This window comes from Manis javanica, chromosome 15, assembly GCF_040802235.1.
Source record: "Manis javanica isolate MJ-LG chromosome 15, MJ_LKY, whole genome shotgun sequence".
Lineage (NCBI taxonomy): Eukaryota > Metazoa > Chordata > Mammalia > Pholidota > Manidae > Manis > Manis javanica.
The window spans coordinates 28,872,264-28,888,993 of NC_133170.1; the positions used below are offsets into that span (position 1 = coordinate 28,872,264).

Here is a 16,730-nt window from a genome sequence, read left to right on the forward strand (position 1 = left end):
TCAGAATTAAACATGGTAAGTGAAGCTGAGGGAGCTCTTTACTGGGGTCAAGTGCACTGTTTTAGGATAACTCTTGGCAAAGATCCCTTTCAATTCTCATTTGCCTTCTGATATATAATCTTAATTGATTTCTCTGTAATTCTGTAGAGAATATAATTATCCTGCATTCACCACTGGTTATATGATAGGTTCTGTGATTTTAAGGCTCATTTTAATATTAATCTCAGTTAAATATTTTTCATATTTGTTTCCCCCTATTTCTAAAGTAACTTTTCTGTCTGGACCAGCTTACTTAAGTCAGGTCTTGATTTTCTGCGAGTGGATCCTCATGGCATCTAGGGGAGTCTGCTAGCAGGCGGGCGGGCTGGGATTTAGAGGCCATGAAAGCTGTGTTCTCAACTCTCAGCTGCTCTGCCTCTGGCTGGTGTGTCCTGCAGGGTTACCCACACATTGTCTCTCATTAAAGGAGCTCTTACAGTGTTGGTTGTAATAATTCCTTTAACCTTGTGGCACTGAGGCCATAAAATTATGGTACCCACAGTTCTTGCAAATTCTCCATCCCATGTGATCCTCATGAGCACCCTGCCAGGGAGACAAAGCCAGACCAGCTTCAGCTCAGGGGGACACTGATGCCCGAGAGGTCATGTGACTTTCTCGGGGTCACACAGCTTAGGTGACAACTGAGGTTCACCCCCAGATCTTCTAGCCCATTTTAGTACTGTTTTGTTTGTTTACTGACTCTCATCATAAGCCCTGGGGAGGTCCATTTCACAGGTCAGATTGCAGTTTTAGAAAGGGACCCAGGAAAACTATAGCAAAGGCTGATAGCCATCCACAGGCAGAACCTCCAAAGAGTGTGTATGTGTAAACGCAGAGAATCCGGAGAAAGGAGCCCTGGCTAACCCAGATGATGCATGTTGGTGCTTGCAAATGAAGTAAAAAATAGTCATGTACTTTGGAAAACATATCTCTCAGGCATAAAGACTAAGAATTCTTAGTGCTGGGATTTTAATTCAGGTTCTGCCTACAGCGCCATCCACATGACACTGTAGTCAGCTGTTGAACCCTAAGCTTGGTCCAGAAGCGTTGCCTGCATTCATTCACCAGCACACAACAAACAGGTGCCATAAAAGCAAAAGGCAGTGTTCGCCCAGAGGACCCAGGCCAGCCCGTGCCTCACTGTAGGGGTACTGGCTGCCAGATCCCTGGCCCCAACGTCAGGGAGGTAGAGGGCCAGGCAGAGGAGCACAGCCCCTGCAGGGGGCTCCCTGGGCAGTTCGGTAACTGGTGATGATGGCCTCCATGGCACTCCAGACCCAGGTCCTGCCAGGATCAGCCAACACTGGCCCTGCCGCCTCCCACAGCCCCGACTGGGGTCTGCCCCAGGGAGAGTCCTTCATTCTCAGTTCAGCCAGAGGCCCAAACTAGAATTGCCCAGAGAAAAACAGAACATCTGCCCCCACCCTGCACATCTCTCTCCACTTCCTAGTTCTCTGTGTCAGTGTCCCTCTCCGCAAAAGGGGTAATAATCCCATCACAGGGTTATTTTAAGTACTAAAGTAAGCAATGCACATATAGCATTTAGCTCAGTGCCTAGCACTTAGTTAGCATGTAGTAAATGTTTGTCATTAGTATCAGCCATTCAGAACCTTGGCGGTGGCTGTGGGAACAGCAGGCCAGGTCCCTGCTGCTGGTCTGCAGTGTGACTTTGGCCGCAATACGAACCCCTCCCCTCACCCCCCATCCCTGGGGTCTTCTCACAGGGGCTCCTTCCAGCTGACCCATTCAGGGGGTCTGAGGAAGCCCCGCTTTTCTGACTGCTTCTGAGGGACTGCCCACCTGTCAGGAAAGGTTAAGCAAGGGGAAATTAGGTGAGAGGGAACCCAGGAACAGGACGCCGAGGCTGTATGGTTGGAGGAAGGGGCCACACCAGGAGGGGCCTGCAGGCAGGTTTCATCAGGAGCCCAAATCGAGGTATAAATTAAGTGACTTTGCCTGCCGTTTGCTTTCCAGCTGTTTTTGACCATCATGCAGGCATGGCCTCTTGTTGGCCAAGAACCCAGAGGTGGAAGCTGGCACTTACTCAACTGAAGGGGTGGGGTCTGGTTTTCCATAGCAGATACACACTAGTTTTTTTTAAATTTTAGAATCACAAAGCTCCCCAGGAGCCCCCTCCCCACCACCCTAGATATGGGTGCCTTCCCCTTAGGGAACAGAGTCAGGGCACCCCAACCTGAGCCCTTGTAAATGGGAGCAGACACATTGGTGAGATCCCAGGGGTAGGGATGTGTGGAAAGGGGGAAAGTCACACCTAAATGCAGCAACGAGATTGTCCACAGGCTCCTTGCCTGATTGTCCAGCCTTTTCTGCAGCCACATGCCCAGGCATACCTCTGGGCGTTTGCTCCACTGGCCCTCTACCTGAGCAGCCTTCCCTTCTTCTCTGCCTTCATTCCTACCTGTCCTGAAGGAGCAAATGAGATGCCCCTTGCCCCACACCATCTCAGTCTGGCAAAAATTAATGCTACTTCCTCTGTTGCCATCAGGGCTTAGAGGTTATCTATATGCCTGCAGTGAGCTGCTTAAGGACTAACTCTAGTAGTTGGAAGTACAGCTCCTAGCATGTAGTGGGGCCTCAGTGCCCGCTTGCTGAGTGAGTGAAGGATGTGGCTGGCCCAGGGCTGACAGTGCCTCATAGGTATGTGCCATTTATATAGTCAGCTCCAAGCACTCCCTGCCCCTGTTACCCATCCCCACTATAGGGCTCGGCTCTGCCCCACTCTGCTCTGGGCATTGCCCCAGCTGGGCCTTGCCCTGCTTCCTGGGAGTTCTTGCACATCTGGCCGGCCAGCCAGCCGTGCTCTTTCTACAAGTCCCTCATTTTCTCTGCACTTTGCAACTCATCTTCTTGAAGGGCAGGAGAAAAGACAATAGTCCCCAAGTCTCACGGCCCATGACTTTACCCATCCAGCATGATAAAAGGTAGCCCAGTCCATCCCTGCACCATGACGGCATTTGCAGTTGCTTCTCTGAGATGGCACCCAGCACGGGTCCTGACCATGCCATTAGCAGCCCCCAGGCCTGCAGGCTGCCCCTGAATCCCAGCTTTGTTCTGCAGTCAAAGCCTTGGCCTGGAGGGCAGGCACCCTGAAGCTGCATTCCTAGGCTGTCTGGAAAATCTTTGACATCTCCCCGGGAACTGCGTCCTTAATGTGGGTTTTGTGTGAGGGGCCATGCCCACCCTGTCTCCCCACCCCACTCATTCAGTTATGTCTGTTAGATGCAAAGGATAATTACAGGGCTGGGTCGTGGGCTTACCAGACTGGGAGGGGCTTTAAAGAACACTGATTCTCTGTGGTTCCCAGACCCCCAGCAGCGGCTCCTGGGAAGAGGGTGACCAATCATCCTGGGTGCCAGGGATTATCCAGAGTTAGCACTGAAAGCCTAGTATTCTAAGAAATGCCTCAGTCTCAGACAGATCAGGCCATTGCCACCATGGGGAGCAAATTTCCCAAGATCCTACCCCAAGCCCATTAAGTCAGAAACCCTGGGGTGGGCCTGAGCAATGTGTTTTAATAAGCCCTCAACAAAACCACTGCCCCATCCTGCAGATGGGCAAGCAGATATCCAGGGAAGGTCTGAGGTTCACCCCCAGCTCTTCTAGCCCGTTTTAGTACTGTTTTGTTTGTTTACTGACTCTCGTCATAAGCCCTGGGGAGCCCAGGTAGCTGTCAGGGGGCAAAGCCAGGAAAATTGACCCCACCCCTGTGCCACACAGCTGCCCGGCTCAGCAGACCTGGGCCAGACTCACCGAGGTCCAGTCAGGCAGCCTGTTAGAAGCAAAAAAGGCACTCTGTTTCCCAGAAGTCCTAAGACACGCCTCGGAGCTCGGTGAAAATGGTCTTGAGGGATAATTGCAGCCCGTCCCTCCATCAGAGGGACCGGTCAAGTAGCCTGTGTTTTCTTTTCCCCTCTCTGGGGCTAACTTGACCATCAACACTCCCCACCCCAGCCCCCAACCCCTCCCGCCACGCATTACGTCCAACCACAGGGGAGGACATTAGGACAGCTGCCCATCTGCCAGGGATCCCATCTGGAACTACTCGGGGCATTGGGCTCGGAGTGGTTGCTTTAAGGGACACTTCAGGGTCACCGTCCTTCAGCCTTCTCCACCTATCCAGTGTCCCTAGCTGTAGAGGGAAGTGCATGGACTGTGGAATCAGTGAAATGTGCAACTCGCCTTTACCCTAGGCCTTCTCATTGGAAAAGCCCTACCTCTGAGTCTCTATTTTCTCCTCTCCTTTTGAGCTCAGCCTCCCTTGATCTGATCCCCACTTAACTGCAGCCCTTCAGCTCTCACCCTTCATTCACACTCTGCACCCATTGGCCCCAAAGTGGAGACAATCTACTTAAAATTCCTAATCCTAATTATTTTATCTTTTAGAAAAACTAAGCTTTGATGATACTTACCATGTAGGTTGACAATAATACATGAATAAAATTTATAAATACACACACACACTTCAGTAATAAGAGCATGTGGATAAAAGAGCTTGGTGGCCACTACCCAGAATCATTCCCTGGTATTATTGTCCCATCTACAGTGCCCCATACACCATGCCCTTCTCATACTTTTGTACCCACTTCTCCCTCTACCATCAGGATGAAGTTTGGGTAATAGAATTTCCAAACATGTACCTTAAAGAAGCTGTGTTTGTTGTTTCCTCATATAAACTAAGTCTGGAGGTGAGCAGCCCCATGATGCTCTGGCAGCTCCAAAATCCTCTGAGAGCCAGACTCTTTGAACTGATTGCTCTGCCCTTTTCAACCAATGGTTTCCAGCTCATGGCTCAAAATGGCTGCTTGAGCTCCAGCCATTCCGACCAACGAGAAGAAGGGAAGGGTGAAGAGAGGCATACCCCTTCCTCACTTGAAGGATATTTCCTAATATCACTTGAAGGATATTAGAGGTAAAGAATGACATTTATTAATGATGAAGAGATTGCTCTACTGGGATGATGTCACAACTCCAAATCTGTATGCATTCCGTAAAATAGTTGCAAAATACTTGAAACAAAAATAAACAGAATTAAAGGATAAACAAACAAATACATGATCATAGTGGGAGTCTAATATACCTTTTTCAATAGATGGTAGAATAAATAAACACAAAATCAGTTAGGATATAAGTATGAAAAGTACAGTTAACAAATTTGACCTCATTGACACATAGAGAGTTCTGTACCCTGCAATGACAGGATTCACAGTCTTTTCAAATGCTTATGAAACATACACCAAAAAATGATACATCTAAGAAGTTGCATACTTGGCCAGGAGTTAATCCTGGCTACACCTAGCAGAAAGGTATGCTGGGAAATGTCTGCTCCAGGTGGCCAAGGACCTGGGATTCTAGTCCTAAGGCAAGAAAAAACAAGTATCAGGGAAACCAGAAGTCTCTTCCCCTCCCTTCCTCACTTCCCCTTGAAGCTCTGGTCCTGAGAACATTGCACAGTGGGTAAGAGCTTAGGCCAAATCAGAAGCTCTACATTCTGTTCTGGCTTTGCCACTTATTAGCTATGTAATTTTAGACAGGTTATTTAAGTATCAGTTTCCTTTTCTTGAAAAATGGAAATAACCCTGCTTCATAGAGCTGTTGGAAAGACTGAACAAGGTGACACATGTAAAGCACTTAGTCTTGTGCCTGGCACATACCAAGTGCTCAGTAAATATTAGCTGCAAAGAAAGGTTACTTAAGTTGCCCGAGGTCACACAGCTGGTAAATGACAAGGTTAGTTTTCAGATCCAGGCATCTGGCTCCAACCTGCTATTGACACTTCTTTGGGGCCTCTGCCACTAGCACAGAGCCCCACATATGATGGGGGCGCAGTGAGGGAAGGAGAACTGAACAGGGGAGATAGGAAACTGCTACCACCAATTAGCCTTATGACTTTGGAGAGTGCTGATTTCCTCATTGCTTCTGGAAAAGGGTGAATTAAGGGAGCCCAAAGGTTTCCCTGACCCTGATATTCTGTGGTTCTGTCTTATATACCACTAATGGCTAAAATATTACCACTAGAAGTGAGTTTCTTTTTCTTAAACCCTGTCTTCTGCTGGGACCCCTTTTTTAAAAATGTCCTTTTCCCTTAGAGGGTCCTGGCCCCTTGGCTTGCAGCCTGGGAGAAGGTTCTGTGCATGAGCCCAGTGGGCAGGCAGAGGCAGAGAGGGTGCAGACAGGAGAGGGTCGGCTCCGGACAGACTTGGTCATTGTACTGATGGCCCCTGGTGGCCCAGAGCATCCCTTGTCAGGGCCACCTGGAGAATGAACATGTAACAGCTCCCATTCCTGTCACCTGGCTGACCCCATATATCACCATTTTTTACACTTTTTTATAGAATTCCTTTTTTCCTTCTGTATTTTTTCCACTACCCTGCCTTTCAGACTAAATTGGAGGAAAATGGGTTTTGTCTTTTTTTTAACAAGAAGACTGAAAGTCTTAAATTACCTTCTTCAAGGTCTGCAAATAGAAATCCCAAATAAGGCAGCCACTTTTCCTTTTCTCTCTTCCTCTCTCCCTGAGCCTGTCATGAGCTTGAAATAAAAGGCAGAGCGGAGACAAGGAGGCCGCTGTTGGAGGTGGGGAATGAGGCAGAAAGAGATGGAAATGGGCAGAGCCAGTGCCTCACTGCTTATGCTTCGGCGATCAGACGTCCCTGTAGGGGGACGGTTCCCTAAGGGCAGCTGCTCTGTGAGTGTAAGCAGGCACCCGTGGCACACGCAGCCCGAGGAGAAGAGGAAACCACCAAGGCCATTGTTCAGACTTCCTGAGAAGTGAACAGGATCACTGGGGACAGGCGCCTTCCCTCCCTTTACCACCCCATTGCATCACATTCCCAGAGAGGCCATCAGAGAGAGCGTGGTTCTGGGGCAAAGACTGGGAGTTTTAGGGCTGGAGTCCTGAGCTCTAATCCCTGCTACATGTAATAATAACTAACATTTATTGAGGACTTACTTTTTGCCAAGGACTATGCTAACACTTCCCAAGGATTATCCTGTTGAGTTCTCAGAACAACCATGCAGTGTAGGTATCATTACCTTAAATGAGGATGCTCAGGGGTGGGAGGGCACATGACTTGCCCAGAGTCTCCTGTGTCTTGTGACAGACCATGGTTTGAGCCCAGGGAGTCAGGCTCCAGAGGCCTCGTACTTGCACACCAGGCCTGCCGACCTCCTTCCTTATTAGAAAGCCGAGGTGCAGGGACAGGTGGGGTCCACTGGGTGATCAGCTAGGTCCTTCCCAGTATGGACACTCTGATTTGGGGCTTATGCTTCACCTATGCATGCAGAAGTCCTGTTCAGATGATGCTGGGCAGGATTCCAGTGCCCAGCTGGTTTGCTGACTGTGTGTATGAGTGTGTGGAGAAGGGGAAACCTGTGTCCTGCAACCCCGATGAGTTGGGAAGAGAATAAGAACACAAGCAGGCCAGTGAAAAGTCTGCAGAAAGACTTGTAGGTTAGAACTGTGTGGAAAAGAAAACACCAAGATCCTAAAGTCTAGAAAGTTCTGTCCAGTTCACCTCCATTGTGCATCAGGTAGCCTTTGCATTTTACTGATCTTTGCTCCAGCTTGCAGACCCACATCCTTAGGCCCACCTGGCCAGATAGGCTTGTAAGCCCTTTGCAGGGAAGCTTGCAGGGAGCTCTGTCTCTGGGGAGGGCAGGTGGTTCTCCATTGGATGCCCCAGCCCAGCACGTGTCTTCTTTGCAGGCCCAGCAACCATGGCCCATTACAAAGCTGAACAGGACGACTGGTTGATGGTCTACCTGAAGTATTTACTCTTTGTCTTTAACTTCTTCTTCTGGGTAAGTGAATTCTGCACACGTCCCCTTCCCCGGCACCACGTGAGTCAAGACACCTTTGTTTTTTTTGTGACTCACCACACAGGGTTGATTTCTTCCCAGTGAAAGACCACCCATGGGCAAATCCTGCCTACTTTAGAGCAAATATGTACATTTGCTACTGAGGGGGAAGAAAAGAATCTGGTCTGCAGGTTGGCATGGAGTTGGTAGCACATGGCATCTGAATAGAGGATGCAAAATCATAACAAAGAGCTTTATGTTCCATCCGCTGTACAAAAGGTCCAGGTCTTTCTTCCCTGCTAACATGTTGTACCAGTGCCTTGTGGGAAATGTGACTACCTGAAATAATTGTTTTACACTGAAGCCAATTTGCTTTCATGGTGAACATTCTCTGGGCCCAGGGCAGAGACCAAAAGTCCTGGGGGCCAGGGGCTGCCTCTGCATGCGATGGGGATGGCCCCTCTAGCGACTGACCCTCAGGAACCCTGCCCAGGTGAGGTCTCCCCAGAGGAGTGGAGTCTGTCCAGTTGAGGCAATTGTCGGAGTAATAGGTAGCAGAATATGATCAGTTCCCCAAAGGCCCAACCCTGAAAGGTGTGTATTTTGTATTACAGTCTCACTAAGTTTGGAGAAGCAGAAGAGTACTAAGAGGACAGGCTTTGCAGTCAGCCAGACTCACACTCTGCTACTTACTAATGGGGTAGCCTTGGACAAGCCACTTATACTGGCTGAATCTGTTTCCCCTGCTACAAAACAGGGATCATTTCTAACCTTGGGCTCTATTAAAAATAAGACAACAGGCCCCAAATAGAGTCACTGAGGCTAAGCCCCAGGTCACCAAACAGATTTGGACTTAACTTAATCACAGTTGTGGCTCTCCAGGAAATAGAATCTTACACCAGTTGATCAGGAGTCACGTGAACAGCCATCCCCTACAGGAGAGTAACCCAGCCATGACCAACCTGCCTTTTTGCTTAGTAGGACTCTCTTGTTCCACTTCTCTCTGCCTATGAAAGTCCTTCATTTTGCTCTGCTCCTCGGGGCTCCTTTCTGCCTGCTCAATGGGATGCTGCCCAATTTGAATCGATTTGTGCTCAAACTCTTAAAATGTTTAATATGCCTCAGTTTATCTTTTAACAGTTCATTTAGTAGATGCCCTAAAATGGTATATGTCAAGCTTAGCTTAGTCTGTACACACAGAAGCTACTCACTAAATGCAGTATTTCAGATATCTGAGAGGTAGAAGGCCCGGAAATACCACCCAGGCAACCTGCTGATAAGGCAGCCTGAGTTTCCTGCTGGCCACGGTGAGGGGTACACCCCCTTGCCGAGTCATAGAAACAGCTCAGAAAGGCAAAGGCAGAAATGGGATATGTCTTCGTTTTCAGGGTCTTTCCCTGAGATTAATGAAATTGCTTAAGACTGAGAAGGGTCGTGGTCTGGCCATTGAGGACTGGTGGACACAGCAAGGCCAAGTTTTGAAGGTTCTTGGATAGTAGACAGTGACTTGATGATGTCTATGAAAAAGTTGGACAAGTTGATGTTTGTTCAAATGTCTTTTGCAAAGTTCCTGAAATGAACAATAAACTTATTTGCAACTTTTATCTTCCTGGAATAGTGAAGTCATGTTGATGAAGACAGTGAAATAATATAAAGCTGTGTTGATGTGATCAGTAAGCTGTGCGCATGTAGACAGTTTCCATCCCCAGAGATAAATCCAATAGGGTGTTTAGAATTCTTACTGAGGATTTTTTTTTAAGAATAAGTATGTTTTTCCTGATCATAAAAGTCTTATGTGTCCACTACAGAAAATTTACCTCTAATAAAATACTGAAGAGTATAAATAAACACATAAAAGTTGCCCATGTCTCACTGTATCAGATTCCTAGAGGTCCTGTAACAAAGTATAAGAAACCAGGTGGTTCTAAACAACAGAAATGTATTCTCTCGTAGCTCTGGAGGCTAGAAGTCCAAAGTCACGATGTGAGGAGGGCCAAGCTCCCTCTGAGTCACTGGGGTAGAATCTTCTCTTTCCTCTTTCTGGCTCCTGATGGTGGCTGGCAATCCTTGGCATTCTCGGGGGGCAGCTGCATTATTCCAGACTCTGTCTCTGTCAGCACATGGCATTCTCCCAGAGTGTCGCTGTCTTTGCATGGAATTTTCTTCTTCTTCTTAGGGCCCCATTCATATTGGATTATAAGCCACCCTAATCACCTCATCATAACTTGATTACATTTGCAAAGATCTTATTTCTAAATAAGATCACATTCATAGCTAACAGGATTAGGACTTAAACAAATCTTTCTGGGGACATAGTTCAACCCATAATACTGACCATCCCAGGAATGACAACTACTGACACTTCCTCTAGACATTGCCCTGATTAGGACAAGAGATGGTGGTGACCTGCACTTTGGGAGTGACCACGGGGATCGAACTGTTTAGAGTGTTAGGGATTTAGGAGGTAAAATTGACAAGATTCAGGCATTAACTGGGTGAGAGGGAAGAGGTGTTCAGAATATGAAACTCCTGGGTAGAGGGTGGAGCTCTTCCCTGCAGCAGGAGGTGGAGAAGGGCAGCAGTTTGGGGTCAGATATAGGCACAGTGCGTTTAAGTCGCCAGGAGACACCCTAGCAGGGATGTCAGGGGAAGTTAGCTCATGGGTCTGGGTCATCCCGGATGGTGGTTGCAGCCATGGAAATAGGTGAGAACCCTCAGGTAGAGGTGGAGACTGGGAAGAGAGACAGGAATGAGGTGTGGCACATCCCAGCGGTCAGGGGTGAGTGCAGGCCCAGTGGCAGTCCCCATTTGCCCTGAAACGAGGGAGCTCCGGAGATGGGAGGTCCTGCTGCGCTAACACCAGGAGACCCCCAGGTGAGCTGGAATAAGGGGTCCCCCCAAGGGAGCTGGGGGAGGGCAGTCAGCCGGTGGGAGGAAAAGCGAGAGAACAGGCTGGAGACCAGTGCGGGCAGGCAGTGTTCAAGGGGAAGGCCACATCAGGTGTCCAGGGCCTGGAGGGCGGCCCCTGGGTTTGGCCATAAGCCCTCATTGGTGGCTGTGGCAAGAGCACCCTCCGGAGAATAGTGAATGGGGGTTGGGGAGTGGGCATTAGCATGATAGCACCTGCCGGGCACTGGGGAAGGGGAGGCAGCAGCAGCGGGGTTGGAGGACAGATGTGAAAGCCCAGCCTGAAATACCTGTGCAAGAGCCCTGACCTTGTGCCTCCTGCTTGTGCCCTAGGAGGGAGTGGGCAGTGCATGGGGTGACCCACCTCAAGTCCCCTTCCAGCCAGAGTGGCCTCAGGGTCTGTCCCTGCAAGAGTGGACAGGAGAAGGGCACGTGGGCGGCAGCGCAGGCAGGTGGGCAGCACGTGTGTTACCAGAGCAGCTCCTGGGGCTGGGCTTCCCCATATAGATCTCCCTGCTTTGGGTAAAATAGCCCTGCCCGGGGGCCTGGCTGCGCACAGACAACTTCCCACAGCCCATTCGGACACGCCTCATCCCCTCATGGGGATGATCAGTTCTCGGAGGTCCGGGCCTCTGTCTCCAGTCCGGGGTGTCCAGGTATCTGCCCCTGGACCTGCTGCCATCTCCTCAGAAGGAGGTAAGCCCGCCTCCCGTGGCAGAGCACAGCGGCATGTCCACTGTAGCGCACCAAGTCCTCTGGAATTTACCAGAATTCCCCAGGGAGGGGCCTTATCAGTGAGGCTCTCTTCCCCCAGAGAACCTTCCATCAGGACCTTGGGGTCCAGGGGCCGAGGCTCCTACCTGAGCCCCTCTTACAAGATGTAGCACTGGAATATTGCACAGAGCCACAGGGAGAGTTCTAAGGCAGCCACCTGCCTGCTGAGCACACATGCCACCTCCTGCCACCTGCTCAGAAGGGGCGTGCTGTCCCTGTGTGTCACCTTGCCCACTCGGCTGAAACTCCACAGAGAGGACAGGGAAGCCCAGGACTTCCTGGCATTGGTCACGCCGCCTGGTGCTCATGAGGCTCGCTGCTTAAAGGCCTCCTGTAGATGATCTCATGTGATCCTCAAATCTCCCCTCATGGTGGGATCGCTGTTGCCCTCATTTTCAGACCGGGGACAGGCTCGCCCAGTTCAGAATCTTGCCCAAGGCCTGGTAGTGGTGATGAGCATTGTTCTAGGCACTCAGAATCCCTGGGTGACAGAGCCCCAGCTTTCATGGAGGCTGCTTCTTGCTGCTGTAGGCTTTCTCTGGCATGTCTTTCCACTGGTTATCCTCCCAGTGCCCTGGCAGCTGTGAGCAGCTCTATTAGAACCCCATTTTAGAGTGGAAAGAGTTTGCCCAAAGACCCCCAGCCGGAGCCTGCTGGCTCTCTAACCACCAAGCCTACAGGCTTGGCCCAGACTTTGTTTCCTCCAGCTCCAGATCCTGCTCTGTCCCCCATGTCTCTGGAGCATGTGTGGGTTAGTGTGGGAGCAGAGCATGCTGGGGAGACCCAGGCTCAAATTTGGGTTCAAATTCACATACCGCTATGTATTTGCCATGGACATTAGGTGCTGTGGCTGAATTGTGACCCCTCAGAAGTCCCAAGCCCCAGGGTTGGGGTTAGGATTAGAGATCAGGCTTTTAGGTGATACTTAAGAGGACTGGGGGCCATACAAGTAGAGAAGAGAGAGCTCCCCCCGTAAGCACGCAGAGAGCAGCGGCCCTGTGGGGCGCAGCGGGAAGGCAGCCTCTGTAAGCAAGGGGGTCCTCACTGCCCTGGATCAGTCAGCGCCTTACCTGGGGACAGCCTCCAGGACTTTGAGAAAAATAAATAAATGCATGTTGTCTAAGCCACCCAGCTGTGGCATCTAGTCATGGTGACCTGGTCCAACTGGAGCATTTGGCAAATCATGTCATTGAAACAAAGCTTCCCTTCTTCCTACGTTACATGGGGATGTCAGTGCCTGTGAGAACTAGATGGACATTTAGGAAGCATTTAGCACGGTTTCTGACACATGCTTGGTGCACATGCACAGCGCAGACACACAGCACTGTTCACTCCTGAAACCATGCTTAGCCTCACTGTGCAGTGCACTCTGGTATGTTCTATTCTATTTTGTCGTGTTTTGTTTTGCTTTTTGTCTTTTAGTATAATTTTCAGCTCACCAAATGTATTTCACAGCTCTAATGGGTTACTTCCAGTGTTTGTAAAACTCTAATCTGATCCTCACAACCACTCTTCATCTTCATTCCCATTTTCTAGATGATAAAACTGAGGCTCAGATGATTGGCAGAGTTCTATGTCAGTTCTGGGTTTTCGGACTCACATTGTGTTGCTCCTCCCATTGCCATAGACCCCTGACTTGTTCATATTCACAGCTTAGACCCCCTGCTCTGATGCTTTCTGGGAATCCAGAATGTCCCCAGGGATTCGGATGAGCCTGGATTTGGAGGTTATGAGAGTATGGGCCGTCAGACCCGCAGAGCATGAAGAATGTCAGCAAAACACAGCAGTGTCCCAGTAGACACCACATCCTGTACCTAAACTCCACCCCTGCAGACCCCAACCCCCGACACTCAATCGATGCCTGAACCCCATCCCTCACCATCACCCCATCTTGGAGCCCCACCCCACCACTACCTTGCATATCGATTAACCCAGCACCAGTCACACCATCTCACTGAGCAGGGGAGCCCCCCTTGGATATAGTTCTGGGTTGGGGACCAAACCTGCCAACACATTGCTGCCCCAGTCATGACCCTAAAAGGTGTGACCCAGCCTTTCCCACACAGCCACCTAGGAAATGCTTCTCTCCCCGCTCCCATTTCCTGCAGTGCCCATCTTCCCTCCAATATTGTTCTCCAATTTATTACTTTAATTAGCCACTTGGCTGTTTTAATAACCAAACTTCTCCAGCCTCCCAGGAGCTATGCTGGCCTACAGGCGAACTGGGGAAGCAGCTCCCTTGACAAGAGGGCTGCCCTCTGAGCCCAAGCTCTATCCTGGCCAGGACACCGGCTGAAGCACTGGTACTTCCCTTGGGGGCCGGCGGAGCCCAGCCTCCAGGGAATCCCTGGGGTCCCGTAGGGGGAACATGGGCCACAATGGTACACAGAGAGGATGGGGGACTCGTAGCCTGGCCAGGGGAGTGAGGTGGCTGGAGAACACTGCCACCTTGTGGGACCCCCAGGGGCCTGGTAGGGAGCAGCTTCTTCCCCGGAGGTAGAAAGCCCTTCACTTGTGTATCGCCATCCCCTTGAACATGGACATGGCCTCACCCTGCCTCCTGGGCATGTCACCTGAGAAACAGTGGGTGAAGGGCCCTGTGTTTGGTTTTCTGCTGCCCCACCCCCACCTCCCCCATCGCTGAGGTGCTGAAGCCACAGGGCCCATGGTGGCCAGGCTTCTCTGCCCCTGTGCTGTCAGGGTCGGCTGGGAGCAGGCTCATGCTTGAGATGGATGCATATCTGATCTATAGGGCCACTGCTGGTGAGACCCGTCAGAGGTTAAGCCGGTGGTGACAGCCCTGAGCTGCCCCTGCTGTACTCAGGGATGCTAGGCCTGGCTCTGGCCCAGACAACAGGTGGCTTGCTTCATGGACAAAGCGGCTTTTGTGGGCCAGCAGCTCAGCTGGCAAAATGGGCTCCAAGCTGGACAATAGAGTTCCTAACTCTAGTCCCCACTGTGTCCTGGCTACTTATGGGAAATGTCACCTTGCTTAGACCCTGTCTCCTGGGCCTCTCCCCGAGCTCCCACCTCTCCTTTATCACAGTCACCCTCGTGATTAGTCAGGGTCTTCCCACCCAGATACCTGCCAGCAGCACGGGACAGGGACAGCACCACGCTCCTTGGGCCCCACTACTGGCAATGTGCCTGGTCTTAGTAGGTGCCTAATGGATGCCCATTAAAAAAAATGGTGAAGCATTGGTCTGGCATTAATGACCCCTCGGGTGCTATGCCAGGCCATTCCTCAGGCTTCCTGATGACCTGGAGAAGATTCTGTCACCTCTGAAACTCAAACTCCCCCTGAAATTAAAAATTGCCAGAAAGCAGGGAGAAGTCCTCAGTGTGACCCAGGGACACGGCCTGCAGAGGCAGTGAGGGCAGCGGATGGCCTTTTCCCTGGCCCTCTGCACTGGCCCGTCCCACCGGGTGCTGCTGGGCCAGGACTCCGGAGCATGGGGCAGCTCCTCGTCCATGCCGAGCACTCACTGGAGAGCAGGGGGAGGAACCGGCCCCGGAAAGGCAGAGGCAGAAGCCGAGGTGCAGAGAGCACCTTGGGGAATGGGGGGCAGCGGGAGACAAGGAACTTGAGGCCAGAGCAGCTGTGCCTCTTGTCCCGATCCACACAGCAGAGGGGTCTGGGATTCCAACACCCGCCACTTGCCTTCTTCGCCGTTCTATTGCCATGGTTATTGGGTGCCTGTCATGTTTTCAAGAAAACAACAACTTAGTTCATAAGTAACCCTTAAAGCCCAGGTATGGAGGAAGGGAAGTCACAGAAGACGAAGCCAAAAATCAGTCCAGATGCTGAAAGGCTGGAGTTTGGGCCTGGTGCTCTGGGTGATGGGCAGCTGGTGGCACCTCTTCGGCGAGCCCAGGCAGATCAACACCTGAAGCATGCACAATGGCCACTGGCTGGAGCAGGGGGCAGGAACTGACCCAGGGGCTGGGGGTGGGGGCCAAAGCCAGGCAGTGTGTGGGGTGTGCGAGCAGGTGGCAGCTGGCATCCAGTAAGGATGAGTAAGGAGTGCAGAGTGACTTGGGGGGGTTTAGGACCCAGTGGGTACCAGTGCCATTGATGAGACTGGGGAGGCAGGCCCCAGGTGGCCAGTGTGGCTCTAAATGGGTGAACACACTTCCAGCCCAATACCTTCCCAGGCCTGCATGGTGCTCGGCACCTGGGAGGGCCCAGCAAGCCTCACCTGGGTGCACTGCACTGCCTCCACATGCCACAGGCTCCCCTCAAGGCAGAGAGCTCCCCTGCCCAGGGCTGCTTCCCTAGCAGGGAGCCTTCCTTGTTGGTAGCCCCACAGGCCTGGCCCCTCCTCCACCCCACTCCTCCTCCCTTGGGTAGCCTGACAAAGAAACTCCTGCCCTTTGATGCTCTCTGCTTTCCTTCAGGTCTGCTGCCTGATGTCAGTCAAGACCCAGGCATGTGTGGCTGCTCAGGCTAATCTTTCTCCCAGAGAAGAAATGAGTGACTTTTTGGCAATGTTACATTTCTATAAATGGGAAGTTCCAAAATTACACCACGTGGGTGACCTGCCCTGCCCACCCCCGCACTCCCTGCCTGCCTGTGTCCTCGTTGGTAAGGCCGGCTTCACCCTCTGCAGGATTTTCTGGTTAATTGGCTACAAGCTATAGTTTTGAAAAATGGAATTAATATTCCACACAGAAAACAAACCCAGTTTCTGTAAGAAGCCAAATACTGTCAAATCAACTCTATGCAAATAGCTGTTGATAGCTCACTGGGCTCAGATCTTTCCCCACCTCAATGAGCACCTCTCAGTCCCTCTCCCACCACTCTTTTTGCTGACCTTGGCAGTCTCCAGACAGCTTGGCTGAGAGCCACGGGTCCCTGGTCTAGAAGCATCTTACTGGTAATGTATTGGCGAAAGGCTTTTCTCCTGGTAATAAGAGGTAGGTGTGTTTTGTCCGTGTGGAAGGGACCTCAGAGACATGCTCATCCAAAGCCACCATTTTACAGATGTGAAAACTAAGGCTTAGAGAGGCCAAGAGTCAGACACACAGTCACATTGTTAATGCTGCACACAGCTGGGGCTGGAACCCAAGCCTACTGACTTCCACCCTCCCAGCACAACCTCTGATGAGCCATTCAGGCTTGTAGCTGCTTTTACTTTTTCTGTGCAGAGGAAAGATTGTTTCCTAAAGAGCTGACAAGGTTCTAAGCAGGA

General features: G+C 51.0%; 1 protein-coding gene across 11 annotated transcripts in view; it reads left to right on the forward strand.

Moving 5' to 3' along the window:
- The window catches only part of TSPAN11 (tetraspanin 11), a 65,845-nt gene that overhangs the window by 17,912 nt on the left and 31,203 nt on the right, over positions 1 to 16,730 (forward strand). For all 11 annotated transcript variants that reach the window (XR_012125439.1, XR_012125438.1, XR_012125437.1 and 8 more), the window contains exon 2: positions 7,766 to 7,860. Coding sequence is in view for 8 of the 11 variants with exons in the window: in XM_073222480.1 (XP_073078581.1) it covers positions 7,777 to 7,860 (84 nt within the window). In the remaining 3 variants the exon portion in view is untranslated. The remainder of the gene's footprint in view (positions 1 to 7,765; positions 7,861 to 16,730) is intronic.